Source organism: Thamnophis elegans, chromosome 7 (assembly GCF_009769535.1).
Source record: "Thamnophis elegans isolate rThaEle1 chromosome 7, rThaEle1.pri, whole genome shotgun sequence".
Classification (NCBI taxonomy): domain Eukaryota; kingdom Metazoa; phylum Chordata; class Lepidosauria; order Squamata; family Colubridae; genus Thamnophis; species Thamnophis elegans.
The window spans coordinates 1,990,594-2,010,470 of NC_045547.1; the positions used below are offsets into that span (position 1 = coordinate 1,990,594).

The window sequence follows — 19,877 nt, forward strand, 5'->3', positions numbered from 1 at the left end:
GCCGTTAAAGCAGAACAAAATAGCAACACAGGCTTCTAATACTTTCCTGAAGCACAAACTTTTGCAAAACTTCTCAAAGATGAAAAGGGGGGGGGGGGTTGCTTTGATAAAATTTACTAAAGGGTTTGTGTGGGTTTTTCAAGAGAACTACATGCTTCAACTTAAATGGCTGCCTTGCTGCTTTTAAGGGCTTTTCAACATTTAAATTAAATTCCCTGAGAGATACACACACAAACACAAAGGGATTGTCTTTAATTCCCTAGGCCAGTTTCTATTGCCTCGGGTTCCTTTTGCCAAAATACCCTCCTTAGTTTCCTTGTTTGGTTCCTACAGACATACTAATTCCATCCCCCCCCCCCTTCATTTCTTCCTCTTTAAATTCATTCAATTAAAACGTGGGCAGAAAAGGAGAGGCTTTTTCAAACAATTCTACAGTGATGGCAGGCTTTGCGTTGATACAAAGTGGGACACTACCTATGTTAACAAAAGGGAATAAGCCTTTGAGATGAAGTATGACATTTCTTAGGTTTTTACACCACCTTTATATTATATAGAGCAGCAAACCTACTTAATACTCCTTACTCATGTTTTCCACACAATGATAGATGTCCATTAAAAAAATCTTTCAAGCAACTTTTGGGCCGGGTCATTTTCCCCACTTGGAACTAAAACCAGAAGGACTTTTCTTCCAACAAGAACTAAATGCTTAAAAATTAAACTTTAAATGTGTGGGAGGGGGGGCAGCCTTTTCAAGTATGGATGCTACTGCTGGGATTTTAAACCAAGATTCTGGGTTTCTTTTAAAATTAAATGAAGTCTAGCCCAACATTAACTTTCTATTTGTTATACTGTATATTTTGAACTAAACAAAGTAGTTCAAAACTGATTTAAGTTTTTGATATCTGGGTTTATTTTGAACAGAGTTAAATGAGGGTGTTTTTAAGGCAACCCTGCTTCTAAGTTATGGGAAGGGAAATGCAGCATAGGCCTAAAAACAGTTTGAAGCCATTAAAAGTTTTACTGAATACATTTATTATAGCTGGCCTGTTTGAACCTCCATATTTATGGCCAAGTGTATGTTTTAAAGAGCACCATACCGGAATGGTATCTCCAGTACACCCGTACCAGGGCATACCGCCTGCAACCCACCACTGGTGTCGTTGAATCTGGCATCTAACTTATTAGTATGTCAGCTGTTAAGAATTGGATTGAATTGATTGCATTTATATGCCGCCCTTTTCCCCAAAGGGGACTCAGACATACAGGGGCCCAGTATTCTGCTCTAGAGTAAACCAACTCTAGTGCTGCTAGATTGAGGGTGACGGTTGAAGCTCCCCACTTTGTTCCACATAGTTTCTGCAGTATGTTGTTCCTACTATTGATTTTTGCTATCATATTCTCTAGGTTTATCGGGTAGGAGAGAATCCAATTCAATGTTACTCAAGGTACTCTGGATGGGGATCATAGGGGAGAAGGTTGATATTTAAGTAGACCCCAAAGGTCTAGTTTTGTTTATAACAAAAATAAATAAATAAGCTTAAGTATAAACGCTACCCATGAGCTTTTTTTAAAAAATACTGAAAACAAATTGAAAATGGCATTGAACAGAAACATCAGTATTTTCTTTAAATGTAAACTATTTTAAGAAACCTATATTTTTTCTTTATTTTCAAGGTTTTATCTTTTATTTTATAGCAATAGCAGTTAGACTTATATATCGCTTCATAGGGCTTTCAGCCCTCTCTAAGCGGTTTACAGAGTCAGCATATCGCCCCCAACAACAATCTGGGTCCTCATTTCACCCACCTCGGAAGGATGGAAGGCTGAGTCAACCCTGAGCCGGTGGGATTTGAACCGCTGAACTGCTGATCTAGCAGTAGCCTGCAGTGCTGCATTTAACCACTGCGCCACCTCGGCTCTTTTGATCCCAAAGGCAGTTTATAATACAACTGGAAACAAAAATTTCATATAAGACTTCAGGGTAATGTTAACAATAGCACCAAGCCATTGACAAATAATTTTTATATTGAGAAAATATTATTCCAGCTGACTAACTATCCGTTATATTCAGGGGCATGAATACTTAAAAACAATCCTAAAATCCTGGAAGGGTATTAACTACATGACCCAAACTGTACCTTCCCAATTTATCTGTGGCATGCACAGATGCGTTTCGTTGAAGAAGAAACTCTACCATTTCTTGATTATTTTCAGCCACAGCAACAATTAACGGTGTGCAAGCATCCTGTAATAAAAAAAGGAATACATATATGCATAGCTTCTGTTTCACATTTAACAAATGCAATGTTCTGTACCCAAGGCAGACAAAAAAGATAAAGAAGTTTTATTTCTTTCAGACTGCTTCTAGATGGGTTTCAGTGTGAGTTAAACGTATGTGAAATAATATTTTCTGTATTTCTACTGGTACTTGGCTTTAAAGTTTCAGATAATTTCAAACATTTGTGCAATATTACAGATTTGACTATTATATGCAAATATTCTATTGGAAAAAGTAGAGCTGCACGCAGTTTTCTTGGCGATGTTTTTTGGAAATGGTTGCTATTTGCTTCTTACTAAGGCTGAGAGAGTTAATGACTAGTCCAAAACCACCCAGATAGATGGAGGAACTAGAACTCAATCTCTCAGCTTCTAGCCTGATGCCTTTAACCACTACATTTAACGAGTCCTTTATTTTGTACTATATACTCCCATTGGATACTGTCACAATTCTACAAAAAAGCAAGTACATCTTGTTTGCAGAGGGATAATGGGCAGTTTGTGTCTGTTACCCAAATTGATGGAAAAGAAGAAAAAGTTCCTCCTCCTTTTTTTAACAATAGGAAGGGGTAGTTTATGTGACATTTGACCCTGAGATTATGATTAAGTATGCCCAAAAGAAACCCTATGTGAAAGCTAGCAGAAGCTTATTTAAAGGTAAATGACAAATTAGTCAACTTGTTCAAGCACAATAAGAAATGAAGAGTCTCAAGTTACATTTTATTATGCAATAGATACTTATTATTACACATTAGTCTCTCAGTAAATAATGCAGTATTTTTTTCTGTAAATGATGTTAATTTTTTTAAAAAAACCAGAATATGTATTAGCTTATACAAAATCAAAAACTACTTAATATATTAAGTAAACTACTGGGATTTTACCTTATTTTTTCCTTCAATGTCAGCTTTCTTTTCAAGCAGATATTTTGCTAGAGATATATTAGAATAAGAGGCAGCAAAGTGGAGGGCAGTGTTATTGTCTATGTCCTTCAGATTAGGATCTGCTCCATGTTCAAGCAGATAAATTGCACAGAATTCTTGCTGACATTCCACCGCCTAAATATTTAAGAAGATGTTAGGTCTACAACAATTCATAAATCTAGGCAATACTGTCTATAATTTAAACAAAATAAAGCTACAGATTTCCCTTCGTCCCTTTTGATTATAAGCAAGACTAACAATTTATTATACTGATAGTTTTGATTAAAACAGAAATGATAGAAATTTGGCTTTATATTACTAGTGAATTTGCACTATTTTAAATGCATACCTCCATTAATGGAGATCTCTTCTCTTCATCACAGCTATCTAGTTGGCATTTGTTGTCCACCAAGAAAGTAACAATATCTGTATATCCATTAGCACAGGCAGAATGCAAAGGCGTTCTAAAAGAAATGATATTATAAAAGAAACCATGGTCAGTCAGTAAGTAACTAACAGTAGAGTACACCTTTCTTTTTCTTAAGAACATTTTGATTTTGCATCTTTGAACTGTATTTCAAAACTAGTGTACAGCATATGATGAACTGGAATATCCCCATGTACTCAATATACTCTGGTAAATCTCTACCATATATAAATTGCAGTTAATTTGTTCTTCCTAGCTGAAAAAATAAATTATACTTTGCAAGAAAGAATAAAGCCTAAAATACAGCAGAAGTGAATATTATTTGCTTGATTTCAAATGCAAATCTTTTGATACCATTCAATTGAAATTAACAACTGATGACATTTAAAGAAAAACAGACCTGGTCTGTTGCTCAGTGGTCCAAAGTCCTCTTTTCTGATGAGAGCAACTTTTGCATCTCATTTGGAAACCAAGGACCCAGAGTAGGGGGGAAGAATGGAGAGGCACACACTGGAAGAACAATACAAATAAATTGTAAATGCAATAAATAAACAACACAACAAATAAATTGTAAATGCAATTGAACAATACAAATAAATTGTAAATGCAATAAATAAACAACACAACAAATACATAACAAATAAATTGTAAATGCAATTGAACAATACAAATAAATTGTAAATGCAATAAATAAACAACACAACAAATAAATTGTAAATGCAATTGAACAATACAAATAAATTGTAAATGCAATAAATAAACAACACAACAAATAAATTGTAAATGCAATTGAACAATACAAATAAATTGTAAATGCAATCAATAAACAGATTTTTAAAAATGCAAACAAATAACACGCAACTGGACAACACAAAAAGGCAAATGGATAACACCCAAATAGCTGGTTGTTGCAAAGAACTGGGGGGGGGGAAGGAGTATTGTATACCCAGCAACAGCCTGTGCTGTGCCCTGATTGGCTGGACACGGCACAGGCTGTGATTGGAGGTTCTAATGACAGTTGGTGACAGTTGTAACGGATTTCTGAATCTTGTCATCTGCTAATAAAAACCTCCTGAGCCTCTGATCCCATGGCTCCTGCCTCTTCCCCCCACAAACATTTATAACAATTGTTCTATGTACAAACCTTCTTTTATTGATTGCATGTAATTGTTTTATTGATTGCATGTAATATCCTAATCTTCTGAGATGGTGGATTTGGGGTTTTCATGAGCTGTAAGCCATAATCATCACAATGATGACAAATCACGGCTTGAACTATCTTGCTTTGCATGTAATGAGTCTTATCTCATATATTAGTTTCACCTTTTAAGTTGCATTACTGAAATAAAGGGAACTTTTGCACCATATTCTAATTTTTCGAGTTTCACCTGTATATTGCCATGCTTTTAAGAAATTTACTCGTTAGTGCATCTATTTATTAAATTCTGTCCATAGAACATAGTATGGTCAAATCCCTTTTTTGCTTCCATTCTTTCTGAAACGGATAAAACATTCTCGCACTTTCCTCCATGGTGAACTGCTTCAACTCAGCAACCTTTGACTATTTTCCAAAACAAAGAGGCAGTTTCAAGACTTCCAAGTCTTTTCTGTTTGGAATAAAAAAAAAGGGGCTTCAACATGACAATCCCACGACTCGGGATGATCTGATTGAGGAGGTTTAACCGTTTTTCTCTGAACATTTTGCCTATCAGGATCCAGACTCCTGGATACATCTCCATGCATGTTTCCCTTGCAGTCAAAAGGAATCAAAACAATGCCTCATATCTAATAGACTGGTCATCAACTCTCTTCTTTGAATACTTTTTGATGCCTTGGACAAAATATTAAAACTGACTAAATTTTTGGGGACACGTAAAACCTGGACATTGGGGACTAGGTTGGAGTAGAAAGTCTCTCTAACTACCCCTTCCTATTGTTAAAAAAAAGGAGGAGGGACTTTTTCTTCTTTTCCATCAATTTGGGTAACAGACACAAACTGCCCATTATCCCTCTGCAAACAAGATGTACTTGCTTTTTTGTAGAATTGTGACAGTATCCAATGGGAGTAAATAGTACAAAATAAAGGACTCCTTAGATGTAGTGGTTAAAGGCATCAGGCTAGAAGCTGAGAGATTGAGTTCTAGTTCCTCCATCTATCTGGGTGATTTTGGACTAGTCATTAACTCTCTCAGCCTTAGAAAGAAGCAAATAGCAACCATTTCCAAAAAACATCGGACTAGGTTGGAGTAGAAAGTCTCTCTACAGGGAACATCATCAGTGCTGGAAGGGAAGGGGGTTTGCAGAGAGGATCCTTGATGCTCGCTCTGAGCTTGGTGATTTTCTTGCAGACGTTTCATGACCCAACTAGGGAACAACATCAGTGCTGGAAAGGAAGGGGGTTTGCAGAGAGGAGGAGGAGGAGGATTGTGGGGTCCTTGATGCTCTCTCTGAGCTTGGTGATTTTCTTGCAGACGTTTCATGACCCAACTAGGGAACAACATCAGTGCTGGAAAGGAAGGGGGTTTGCAGAGAGGAGGAGGAGGAGGATTGTGGGGTCCTTGATGCTCTCTCTGAGCTTGGTGATTTTCTTGCAGACATTTCATGACCCAACTAGGGAACATCATCAGTGCTGGAAAGGAAGGGGGTTTGCAGAGAGGAGGAGGAGGAGGATTGTGGGGTCCTTGATGCTCTCTCTGAGCTTGGTGATTTTCTTGCAGACGTTTCATGACCCAACTAGGGAACAACATCAGGGCTAAATACCAACCCACCCCTAACGATTGGAAAAAGAGCCTGGGGGGGGAGGGAATTGAAGGAGGGCTTTACCCCCCACCCCCAAAAAACACCACAATGCTGATTTTTTAAAAGCAAGTAAACTTTATTGCTGAGGGACAGGCCGGTTGGGTGCGAGGTTGATGCTGGGATTTAGCCACAGCTCCTCGTGGTGATGCCATCCCAGCCTCAGTGAACACACAACCTCACAACACTTTACTTTAAAGAAAAGAAAAGAAAAAAGCGAGAGAGAGAGAGAGAGAAAGCCCCCTCCCCTGCCCACTGGGGCCCAGATCCGTGTTCCCCTTTTCCCCACATTTTTAATATATATATATCTATATTTTCTCCTTCCTCCTTTTCTTAAAAAACAGAAACAGAAACCTCCTGAGCTTTAGCCCCTTCACAGGGAAACAACTCAACCAGTTGAAAGCAAAAAGCTTCGGGGGGAACTTTGGATCTGGTTCTGATGTGTGTTTTTTTCTAAATCTCATGCTGGGTTTCTATATCTTCTTTTTTAAAATTCAACCAAGTTTAGGCTTCTCAATTCAACTAAGTCTCGTCTTTTCTGCATGCCACATTATCTTGTGTGCTTAAGCCGGGTAAACCAAAGTCAGTTCAAAGCTGGTTTATGGCGTTTTTTTTCTACCTGAGTTTTCTGAAGAATTTAGATTTCTTTGGACCAGAAAAAGCTTAGCATTTTTACAATAACGCTGTTTTTCAGTTAATCCTGCAAATGCCACTCCACGGGGAAAGAAGTTGCAGAATAATTAAAAGCAGAATTTCAAAGCAATTTACATTAAAGTGTGGGAAGTTATCATCCAGCCCTCTCCCAGAAAAATGAAATATCCTAGGAAATATTGAAAAGGCAGAATATTTCTCTGGATGTGAAAAGAAACATGTTTTAAAAGACAGAATAGTTGCCTATAGCTTTCTGCCCATCCCCAGCTAATGGGCCATTAAGATGGCCAAGCTAGCCCACTTTACATAATAAAGACCTCACCAGCAGCTACAGAAAGGCATGATAATATACTCAACTGACCACAAGGCATCTGAGAACTCATCACAGCCTAGAGAGTAGCCCCCTGCATGGCACCATGGGAGTCTGACAACCAGTCAGAATACATTTCTTACACAGGAACAGGAAACAGAGAGGTGGGACTGAACAGGGTATAAAAAGCCTAGCAAGCCCCTCCCTCGGCCCTTCTCTTCTTCTCCACCAACATTGAAGCATGTGATCCCCTTTTCTGCACAGGGCTCAAGCCATGTGGTCCCGTCCAACAATAAACCCTCTTTCCAAGCAGCCTCCGTGTCTCCGGTGTCTCCTTCCCCACTTGGAGCTGAACCCAGAAGGACATTTTCTTCCAACAAAAGTTCTGGAAGTTAACTACATCGAAAGAGTTCTTTGCTCAGATGCAGTCCACCTATTTAATTTATGAGAAAGGGGATGGTTCAGTTCTGCTTCAATTGAGAAACTTCGATGAGAAAAGGGCATGAGATAAAGGCGCCGTTAAAGCAGAACAAAATAGCAACACAGGCTTCTAATACTTTCCTGAAGCACAAACTTTTGCAAAACTTCTCAAAGATGAAAAGGGGGGGGGGGTTTGCTTTGATAAAATTTACTAAAGGGTTTGTGTGGGTTTTTCAAGAGAACTACATGCTTCAACTTAAATGGCTGCCTTGCTGCTTTTAAGGGCTTTTCAACATTTAAATTAAATTCCCTGAGAGATACACACACAAACACAAAGGGATTGTCTTTAATTCCCTAGGCCAGTTTCTATTGCCTCGGGTTCCTTTTGCCAAAATACCCTCCTTAGTTTCCTTGTTTGGTTCCTACAGACATACTAATTCCATCCCCCCCCCCCTTCATTTCTTCCTTTTTAAATTCATTCAATGAAAACGTGGGCAGAAAAGGAGAGGCTTTTTCAAACAATTCTGGCAGGCTTTGCGTTGATACAAAGTGGGACACTACCTATGTTAACAAAAGGGAATAAGCCTTTGAGTTGAAGTATGACATTTCTTAGGTTTTTACACCACCTTTATATTATATAGAGCAGCAAACCTACTTAATACTCCTTACTCATGTTTTCCACACAATGATAGATGTCCATTAAAAAAATCTTTCAAGCAACTTTTGGGCCGGGTCATTTTCCCCACTTGGAACTAAAACCAGAAGGACTTTTCTTCCAACAAGAACTAAATGCTTAAAAATTAAACTTTAAATGTGTGGGAGGGGGGGCAGCCTTTTCAAGTACGGATGCTACTGCTGGGATTTTAAACCAAGATTCTGGGTTTCTTTTAAAATTAAATGAAGTCTAGCCCAACATTAACTTTCTATTTGTTATACTGTATATTTTGAACTAAACAGAGTAGTTCAAAACTGATTTAAGTTTTTGATATCTGGGTTTATTTTGAACACAGTTAAATGAGGGTGTTTTTAAGGCAACCCTGCTTCTAAGTTATGGGAAGGGAAATGCAGCATAGGCCTAAAAACAGTTTGAAGCCATTAAAAGTTTTACTGAATACATTTATTATAGCTGGCCTGTTTGAACCTCCATATTTATGGCCAAGTGTATGTTTTAAAGAGCACCATACCGGAATGGTATCTCCAGTACACCCGTACCAGGGCATACCGCCTGCAACCCACCACTGGTGTCGTTGAATCTGGCATCTATCTTATTAGTATGTCAGCTGTTAAGAATTGGATTGAATTGATTGCATTTATATGCCGCCCTTTTCCCCAAAGGGGACTCAGACATACAGGGGCCCAGTATTCTGCTCTAGAGTAAACCAACTCTAGTGCTGCTAGATTGAGGGTGACGGTTGAAGCTCCCCACTTTGTTCCCCATAGTTTCTGCAGTATGTTGTTCCTACTATTGATTTTTGCTATCATATTCTCTAGGTTTATCGGATAGGAGAGAATCCAATTCAATGTTACTCAAGGTACTTTGGATGGGGATCATAGGGGAGAAGGTTGATATTTAAGTAGACCCCAAAGGTCTAGTTTTGTTTATAACAAAAATAAATAAATAAGCTTAAGTATAAACGCTACCCATGAGCTTTTTTTAAAAAATACTGAAAACAAATTGAAAATGGCATTGAACAGAAACATCAGTATTTTCTTTAAATGTAAACTATTTTAAGAAACCTATATTTTTTCTTTATTTTCAAGGTTTTATCTTTTATTTTATAGAAATAGCAGTTAGACTTATATACCGCTTCATAGGCCTTTCAGGCCTCTCTAAGCGGTTTACAGAGAGTCAGCATATTGCCCCCAACAATCTGGGTCCTCATTTTACCCACCTCGGAAGGATGGAAGGCTGAGTCAACCCTGAGCCGGTGGGATTTGAACCGCTGAACTGCTGATCTAGCAGTAGCCTGCAGTGCTGCATTTAACCACTGCGCCACCTCGGCTCTTTTGATCCCAAAGGCAGTTTATAATACAACTGGAAACAAAAATTTCATATAAGACTTCAGGGTAATGTTAACAATAGCACCAAGCCATTGACAAATAATTTTTATATTGAGAAAATATTATTCCAGCTGACTAACTATCCGTTATATTCAGGGGCATGAATACTTAAAAACAATCCTAAAATCCTGGAAGGGTATTAACTACATGACCCAAACTGTACCTTCCCAATTTATCTGTGGCATACACAGATGCGTTTCGTTGAAGAAGAAACTCTACCATTTCTTGATTATTTTCAGCCACAGCAACAATTAACGGTGTGCAAGCATCCTGTAATAAAAAAAGGAATACATATATGCATAGCTTCTGTTTCACATTTAACAAATGCAATGTTCTGTACCCAAGGCAGACAAAAAAGATAAAGAAGTTTTATTTCTTTCAGACTGCTTCTAGATGGGTTTCAGTGTGAGTTAAACGTATGTGAAATAATATTTTCTGTATTTCTACTGGTACTTGGCTTTAAAGTTTCAGATAATTTCAAACATTTGTGCAATATTACAGATTTGACTATTATATGCAAATATTCTATTGGAAAAAGTAGAGCTGCACGCAGTTTTCTGGGCGATGTTTTTTGGAAATGGTTGCTATTTGCTTCTTACTAAGGCTGAGAGAGTTAATGACTAGTCCAAAACCACCCAGATAGATGGAGGAACTAGAACTCAATCTCTCAGCTTCTAGCCTGATGCCTTTAACCACTACATTTAACGAGTCCTTTATTTTGTACTATTTACTCCCATTGGATACTGTCACAATTCTACAAAAAAGCAAGGACATCTTGTTTGCAGAGGGATAATGGGCAGTTTGTGTCTGTTACCCAAATTGATGGAAAAGAAGAAAAAGTTCCTCCTACTTTTTTTTAACAATAGGAAGGGGTAGTTCATGTGACATTTGACCCTGAGATTATGATTAAGTATGCCCAAAAGAAACCCTATGTGAAAGCTAGCAGAAGCTTATTTAAAGGTAAATGACAAATTAGTCAACTTGTTCAAGCAAAATAAGAAATGAGGAATCTCAAGTTACACTTTATTATGCAATAGATACTTATTATTACACATTAGTCTCTCAGTAAATAATGCAGTATTTTTTTCTGTAAATGATGTTAATTTTTTAAAAAAAACCAGAATATGTATTAGCTTATACAAAATCAAAAACTACTTAATATATTAAGTAAACTACTGGGATTTTACCTTATTTTTTCCTTCAATGTCAGCTTTCTTTTGAAGCAGATATTTTGCTAGAGATACACTAGAATAAGCGGCAGCAAAGTGGAGGGCAGTGTTATTGTCTATGTCCTTCAGATTAGGATCTGCTCCATGTTCAAGCAGATAAATTGCACAGAATTCTTGCTGACATTCCACCGCCTAAATATTTAAGAAGATGTTAGGTCTACAACAATTCATAAATCTAGGCAATACTGTCTATAATTTAAACAAAATAAAGCTACAGGTTTTCCTTGGTCCCTTTTGATTATAAGCAAGACTAACAATTTATTATACTGATAGTTTTGATTAAAACAGAAATGATAGAAATTTGGCTTTATATTACTAGTGAATTTGCACTATTTTAAATGCATACCTCCATTAATGGAGATCTCTTCTCTTCATCACAGCTATCTAGTTGGCATTTGTTGTCCACCAAGAAAGTAACAATATCTGTATATCCATTAGCACAGGCAGAATGCAAAGGCGTTCTAAAAGAAATGATATTATAAAAGAAACCATGGTCAGTCAGTAACTAACTAACAGTAGAGTACACCTTTCTTTTTCTTAAGAACATTTTGATTTTGCATCTTTGAACTGTATTTCAAAACTAGTGTACAGCATATGATGAACTGGAATATCCCCATGTACTCAATATACTCTGGTAAATCTCTACCATATATAAATTGCAGTTAATTTGTTCTTCCTAGCTGAAAAAATAAATTATACTTTGCAAGAAAGAATAAAGCCTAAAATACAGCAGAAGTGAATATTATTTGCTTGATTTCAAATGCAAATCTTTTGATACCATTCAATTGAAATTAACAACTGATGACATTTAAAGAAAAACAGACCTGGTCTGTTGCTCAGTGGTCCAAAGTCCTCTTTTCTGATGAGAGCAACTTTTGCATCTCATTTGGAAACCAAGGACCCAGAGTAGGGGGGAAGAATGGAGAGGCACACACTGGAAGAACAATACAAATAAATTGTAAATGCAATAAATAAACAACACAACAAATAAATTGTAAATGCAATTGATATAAATTGTAAATGCAATAAATAAACAACACAACAAATAAATTGTAAATGCAATTGAACAATACAAATAAATTGTAAATGCAATAAATAAACAACACAACAAATACATAACAAATAAATTGTAAATGCAATTGAACAATACAAATAAATTGTAAATGCAATAAATAAACAACACAACAAATAAATTGTAAATGCAATTGAACAATACAAATAAATTGTAAATGCAATCAATAAACAGATTTTAAAAAATGCAAACAAATAGCACGCAACTGGACAACACAAAAAGGCAAATGGATAACACACAAATAGTTGGTTGTTGCAAAGAACTGGGGGGGAAGGAGTATTGTATACCCAGCAACAGCCTGTGCTGTGCCCTGATTGGCTGGACACGGCACAGGCTGTGATTGGAGGTTCTAATGACAGTTGGTGACAGTTGTAACGGATTTCTGAATCTCTTGTCATCTGCTAATGAACCTCCTGAGCCTCTGATCCCAGGGCTCCTGCCTCTTCCCCTCACAAACATTTATAACAATTGTTCTATGTACAAACCTTCTTTTATTGATTGCATGTAATTGTTTTATTGATTGCATGTAATATCCTAATCTTCTGAGATGGTGGATTTGGGGTTTTCATGAGCTGTAAGCCATAATCATCACAATGATGACAAATCACGGCTTGAACTATCTTGCTTTGCATGTAATGAGTCTTATCTCATATATTAGTTTCACCTTTTAAGTTGCATTACTGAAATAAAGGGAACTTTTGCACCATATTCTAATTTTTCGAGTTTCACCTGTATATTGCCATGCTTTTAAGAAATTTACTCGTTAGTGCATCTATTTATTAAATTCTGTCCATAGAACATAGTATGGTCAAATCCCTTTTTTGCTTCCATTCTTTCTGAAACGGATAAAACATTCTAGCACTTTCCTCCATGGTGAACTGCTTCAACTCAGCAACCTTTGACTATTTTCCAAAACAAAGAGGCAGTTTCAAGACTTCCAAGTCTTTTCTGTTTGGAATAAAAAAAGGGGGTTCAACATGACAATCCCACGACTCGGGATGATCTGATTGAGGAGGTTTAACCGTTTTTCTCTGAACATTTTGCCCATCAGGATCCAGACTCCTGGATACATCTCCATGCATGTTTCCCTTGCAGTCAAAAGGAATCAAAACAATGCCTCATATCTAATAGACTGGTCATCAACTCTCTTCTTTGAATACTTTTTGATGCCTTGGACAAAATATTAAAACTGACTAAATTTTTTGGGACACATAAAACCTGGACATTGAGAACTAGCTTGGAGTAGAAAGTCTCTCTAACTACCCCTTCCTATTGTTAAAAAAAGGAGGAGGAACTTTTTCTTCTTTTCCATCAATTTGGGTAACAGACACAAACTGCCCATTATCCCTCTGCAAACAAGAAGATGTCCTTGCTTTTTGGTAGAATTGTGACAGTATCCAATGGGAGTAAATAGTACAAAATAAAGGACTCCTTAGATGTAGTGGTTAAAGGCATCAGGCTAGAAGCTGAGAGATTGAGTTCTAGTTCCTCCATCTATCTGGGTGGTTTTGGACTAGTCATTAACTCTCTCAGCCTTAGTAAGAAGCAAAGAGCAACCATTTCCAAAAAACATCGGACTAGGTTGGAGTAGAAAGTCTCTCTACAGGGAACATCATCAGTGCTGGAAGGGAGGGGGGTTTGCAGAGAGGATCCTTGATGCTCTCTCTGAGCTTGGTGATTTTCTTGCAGACGTTTCATGACCCAACTAGGGAACAACATCAGTGCTGGAAAGGAAGGGGGTTTGCAGAGAGGAGGAGGAGGAGGATTGTGGGGTCCTTGATGCTCTCTCTGAGCTTGGTGATTTTCTTGCAGACGTTTCATGACCCAACTAGGGAACAACATCAGGGCTAAATACCAACCCACCCCTAACGATTGGAAAAAGAGCCTGGGGGGGGGGAGGGAATTGAAGGAGGGCTTTACCCCCACCCCCAAAAAACACCACAATGCTGATTTTTTAAAAGCAAGTAAACTTTATTGCTGAGGGACAGGCCGGTTGGGTGCGAGGTTGATGCTGGGATTTAGCCACAGCTCCTCGTGGTGATGCCATCCCAGCCTCAGTGAACACACAACCTCAAAACACTTTACTTTAAAAAAAGAAAAGAAAAGAGAGAGAGAGAGAGAGAGAGAGAGAGAGAGAAAGCCCCCTCCCCTGCCCACTGGGGCCCAGGTCCGTGTTCCCCTTTTCCCCACATTTTTAATATATATATATATATATCTATATTTTCTCCTTCCTCCTTTTCTTAAAAAACAGAAACAGAAACCTCCTGAGCTTTAGCCCCTTCACAAGGAAACAACTCAACCAGTTGAAAGCAAAAAGCTTCGGGGGGAACTTTGGATCTGGTTCTGATGTGTGTTTTTTTCTAAATCTCATGCTGGGTTTCTATATCTTCTTTTTTAAAATTCAACCAAGTTTAGGCTTCTCAATTCAACTAAGTCTCGTCTTTTCTGCATGCCACATTATCTTGTGTGCTTAAGCCGGGTAAACCAAAGTCAGTTCAAAGCTGGTTTATGGCGTTTTTTTTCTACCTGAGTTTTCTGAAGAATTTAGATTTCTTTGGACCAGAAAAAGCTTAGCATTTTTACAATAACGCTGTTTTTCAGTTAATCCTGCAAATGCCACTCCACGGGGAAAGAAGTTGCAGAATAATTAAAAGCAGAATTTGAAAGCAATTTACATTAAAGTGTGGGAAGTTATCATCCAGCCCTCTCCCAGAAAAATGAAATATCCTAGGAAATATTGAAAAGGCAGAATATTTCTCTGGATGTGAAAAGAAACATGTTTTAAAAGACAGAATAGTTGCCTATAGCTTTCTGCCCATCCCCAGCTAATGGGCCATTAAGATGGCCAAGCTAGCCCACTTTACATAATAAAGACCTCACCAGCAGCTACAGAAAGGCATGATAATATACTCAACTGACCACAAGGCATCTGAGAACTCATCACAGCCTAGAGAGTAGCCCCCTGCATGGCACCATGGGAGTCTGACAACCAGTCAGAATACATTTCTTACACAGGAACAGGAAACAGAGAGGTGGGACTGAACAGGGTATAAAAAGCCTAGCAAGCCCCTCCCTCGGCCCTTCTCTTCTTCTCCACCAACATTGAAGCATGTGATCCCCTTTTCTGCACAGGGCTCAAGCCATGTGGTCCCGTCCAACAATAAACCCTCTTTCCAAGCAGCCTCCGTGTCTCCGGTGTCTCCTTCCCCACTTGGAGCTGAACCCAGAAGGACATTTCTTCCAACAAAAGTTCTGGAAGTTAACTACATCGAAAGAGTTCTTTGCTCAGATGCAGTCCACCTATTTAATTTATGAGAAAGGGGATGGTTCAGTTCTGCTTCAATTGAGAAACTTCGATGAGAAAAGGGCATGAGATAAAGGCGCCGTTAAAGCAGAACAAAATAGCAACACAGGCTTCTAATACTTTCCTGAAGCACAAACTTTTGCAAAACTTCTCAAAGATGAAAAGGGGGGGGGGGTTGCTTTGATAAAATTTACTAAAGGGTTTGTGTGGGTTTTTCAAGAGAACTACATGCTTCAACTTAAATGGCTGCCTTGCTGCTTTTAAGGGCTTTTCAACATTTAAATTAAATTCCCTGAGAGATACACACACAAACACAAAGGGATTGTCTTTAATTCCCTAGGCCAGTTTCTATTGCCTCGGGTTCCTTTTGCCAAAATACCCTCCTTAGTTTCCTTGTTTGGTTCCTACAGACATACTAATTCCATCCCCCCCCCCCTTCATTTCTTCCTTTTTAAATTCATTCAATGAAAACGTGGGCAGAAAAGGAGAGGCTTTTTCAAACAATTCTGGCAGGCTTTGCGTTGATACAAAGTGGGACACTACCTATGTTAACAAAAGGGAATAAGCCTTTGAGTTGAAGTATGACATTTCTTAGGTTTTTACACCACCTTTATATTATATAGAGCAGCAAACCTACTTAATACTCCTTACTCATGTTTTCCACACAATGATAGATGTCCATTAAAAAAATCTTTCAAGCAACTTTTGGGCCGGGTCATTTTCCCCACTTGGAACTAAAACCAGAAGGACTTTTCTTCCAACAAGAACTAAATGCTTAAAAATTAAACTTTAAATGTGTGGGAGGGGGGGCAGCCTTTTCAAGTACGGATGCTACTGCTGGGATTTTAAACCAAGATTCTGGGTTTCTTTTAAAATTAAATGAAGTCTAGCCCAACATTAACTTTCTATTTGTTATACTGTATATTTTGAACTAAACAGAGTAGTTCAAAACTGATTTAAGTTTTTGATATCTGGGTTTATTTTGAACACAGTTAAATGAGGGTGTTTTTAAGGCAACCCTGCTTCTAAGTTATGGGAAGGGAAATGCAGCATAGGCCTAAAAACAGTTGGAAGCCATTAAAAGTTTTACTGAATACATTTATTATAGCTGGCCTGTTTGAACCTCCATGTTTATGGCCAAGTGTATGTTTTAAATTTTTGAAGTAATTAGGGGAATGCCCAGGTGATACTTAAGCGCTATTTATTAGAAGCTTTGCAAGGAGTTTCTCTTGAGTTTTAAGCAAAAAAATCTGCAGTTGGGACTCCTAGTGCTTAATTTTCTCCAGCAGAGGGATTGACAAAAGGAGCAGTTCCATAATATGCCTTGTGTTAAGGGGGAAAAGTCTGGTTCATTGATATTGCTATTCTAGGTGATCCAGGATTGAAGAACAACAATTGGGGAAAAAAGATGAAATACTGGATTAAAGTTGACCGCTTATGGAAAAAATCTGTTGCTATGCCAACTGACATTAGTTACCTAAAAGGATTTCCTCAATATCAGGACATAAGAATTTATCTTAACGTCCTAATTTTATTTTTAAACCTCCTGGGAACGGTCCATATTCTTAGGTTCTTAAGAATTTTTAGGCCAATGGTTAGGATTTAAATGATTTAAGTTTCTATTAGAAACTTAGACTGTGAATCTAACATAGATTATCCACAGATAATAATAAACATAACAAAAGAATAATAAAATCTCGCTTTCAGAAGAGTCCTGGGAGCAGTTTTGTTGTCAATAGATATTTCACTAAGGGTATGTTTTCTGCCTTTGGCACAGTAATTGCTTATAGTTTATATAAGCCAGGTTTTAACGGCTTTGCTGAAAGCCTGGAGGGAGGTGAGGGTTCGAATCTCCGCGGGGAGTTCATTCCAAAGGGCCGGAGCGGCCACAGAGAAGGCCCTCCCCCGGGTAGTAGTCAAATGACATTGGCCAGTAGATGGAACCCGGAGGAGGCCTAATCTGTGGGATCTAATGGGCCTTTGGGAGGTAATTGGCAGCAGGCGGTCTCTCAAGTACCCAGGTCCAATACCATGAAGGGCTTTATAAGTGACGACTAGCACCTTGAAGCGTATCCGGAGACCAATGGGTAGCCAGTGCAGCTCGCGGAGGATAGGTGTAACGTGGGTGTACCGAGGTGCACCCACAATCATGCGCGGCTGCATTCTGGATGAGCTGAAGTCTCCGAATGCTCTTCAAGGGTGCCCCATGTAGAGCGCATTGCAGTAGTCCAGTCTTGAGGTCACAATGGCATGACTGACAGTTGCGAGTGCCTCCCGGTTCAGGTAGGGACGCAATTGGTGCACCAGGCGAACCTGGGCAAATGCCCCCCTGGTCACAGCCGACAAGTGATGTTCTAAGGTCAGCTGTGAATCCAGGAGGACTCCAAATTGCGAACCCTGTCTGAGGGGTGTAGAATTTCACCCCCCAGCCTGAGCGATGGAATACTTAGCCAGTTTTTGGGAGGGAAACACACCAGCCACTCGGTCTTGTCTGAATTGAGTGCAAGTTTGTTTACCCCCATCCAGACCCTAACAGCCTCTAGGCATTGACACATCACGTCAACCGCTTCACTGAGTTGGCACGGGGCGGACAGATACAACTGGGTATAGTCCGCATACTGGTGATATTTTATCCCGTGCCGCCGAATGATCTCGCCCAACGGCTTCATGTAGATGTTAAACAGGAGGGGGGACAGGACCGAACCCTGCGGCACCACGTATTTCAGGGGCCTAGGGGTCGACCTCTGCCCCCCAACCAACACCGACTGCGACCTGTCCGAGAGGTAGGAGGAGAACCACCGAAGAACGGTGACTCCCACCCCCACCTCCCGTAACCGCCGCAGAAGGATACCATGGTCGATGGTATCAAAGGCTGCTGAGAGGTCAAGAAGCACTAGGACGGAGGCATGACCTTCATCCCTGGCTCTCCAGAGATCATCGGTCAGTGCGACAAAGCAGTTTCCGTGCTGTAGCCAGGCCTGAATCCAGACTGAAAGGGATCCTGATAATCTTGTATGATTGCCTGAGTTGGATAGCCCACCTCTTTTGTGGATAGCCCACTGTTTGACACCTAGTGCTCGGTGGGATCCACAACATGAGCGCCAACACAAGCGTTTACAGGCTACTACTCGCTGCTGACCACTCTTGCATCCTTCCCCACTGGTGTGTGTTTTCCCACTGCTAACTGCACCACCAACCACTCCCCCTTCCTTGTGAGTCATTACTACTGGAGAAAAGGGCCATTTTCTGGCTGCTTTAGGCTGCTTTATTTCCACATAGTGACACCTCCTACAAACTACCACCCCCCCAATTGTCTCAAGATGACTTGTGCAGCCAATGTTGCAGAGCTGACTGATGAGAGAGCTCATGAGACAAGGCAATTGCTGTGCAAAGGTGGTAGTGTCAGGTCTGTCCTGAATTGGACAATTGGGAAAGAAAAACCCTCGACTCCAATTTCTTTGGAGCAAAAAGTTCTTTTACTAAAGTCCACCGGCTACAGAGAAAATATTGGGATCTGAGTATTCCCGCCAAAATCTTACAATTTTCTTTTTATTATTTATTTAGTTTATCAAATATGTAAGAGATAATAGGTGCCCCCCCCGCCTTTGACTTAGTCCCATCAGTGTCCAATAGTATTTGTTTCATGTTTTGGGAATGGCTTTGATGTTTGACACCTTGATGGAGTTTCCCATTCTGTTCTTGGGCCAGTTTATTCTGGATTGACGCATCTGGTTTCTGTCAGCTTGTCTCTCCTCTTACTCATTCACATGCCCAACCTTTACCTCGCCATGCCTTCTCCTTCCCTTGCGCTTTATGGTAGAATGTTAGCAAAGTAAAGATGCTGAAGGTGGCAGGCCTGACATTCTTCCCCCCTTGGAAAAGACTAGTGCTTAAGAGGAGAGAAAAGACAAATATAAATAATCAGTTAAAGTTCAGTGGGGCTTATCGGGATACTTTATATGGAATTTGTGGGGGAAGTCTTTTCAGGGCCACTGGAATATTGGAAAGATGTCTTGAAGGCCCTGGATATGGTCAGTAAGATAAACCAGATCCATTGCTTGAGGAGCCTCTCACAAAAGTTCATCATGGTGACAATGCTCTCCAATTAATTGTATCCTATGCTTGGTGATTCCCTGCACCAAGTTTTCCATTCTTGTGCATATTATTTTAGCTATTTTATGTCCTGAATGGGGTTGGCTTTGATGGTGGTTTTTGGTGACCTTCCAAAATGGTTCAGGAATATAAGGGAGGCCACATTGTGCCAAGTACGATTGTACGATCAGGGACCTTCAGAAGATGCATATTGCGGTTTAGATTTCTCTCTGGATGGGGAGCAGTAGGATTCCCTATTTTTTACAAATACGAGTTCTGGGGGTACAGCTGTGTTTGAAAGATTCTTTGGGTGCT

General features: G+C 39.3%; 1 protein-coding gene across 1 annotated transcript; it reads right to left on the reverse strand.

Annotated features, from left to right (window-relative positions):
- Positions 1 to 939: 939 nt before the first annotated feature.
- On the reverse strand, positions 940 to 13,244 carry LOC116511204 (ankyrin repeat domain-containing protein 7-like). Its single transcript, XM_032221072.1, has 8 exons — positions 13,144 to 13,244; positions 11,441 to 11,555; positions 11,053 to 11,226; positions 10,029 to 10,135; positions 3,550 to 3,664; positions 3,162 to 3,335; positions 2,139 to 2,245; positions 940 to 988 (listed from the first exon to the last, which is right to left on the reverse strand). Exons 1-8 carry the CDS (start codon positions 13,242 to 13,244, stop codon positions 940 to 942), a joined length of 942 nt encoding a protein of 313 aa, XP_032076963.1.
- Positions 13,245 to 19,877: the final 6,633 nt, after the last annotated feature.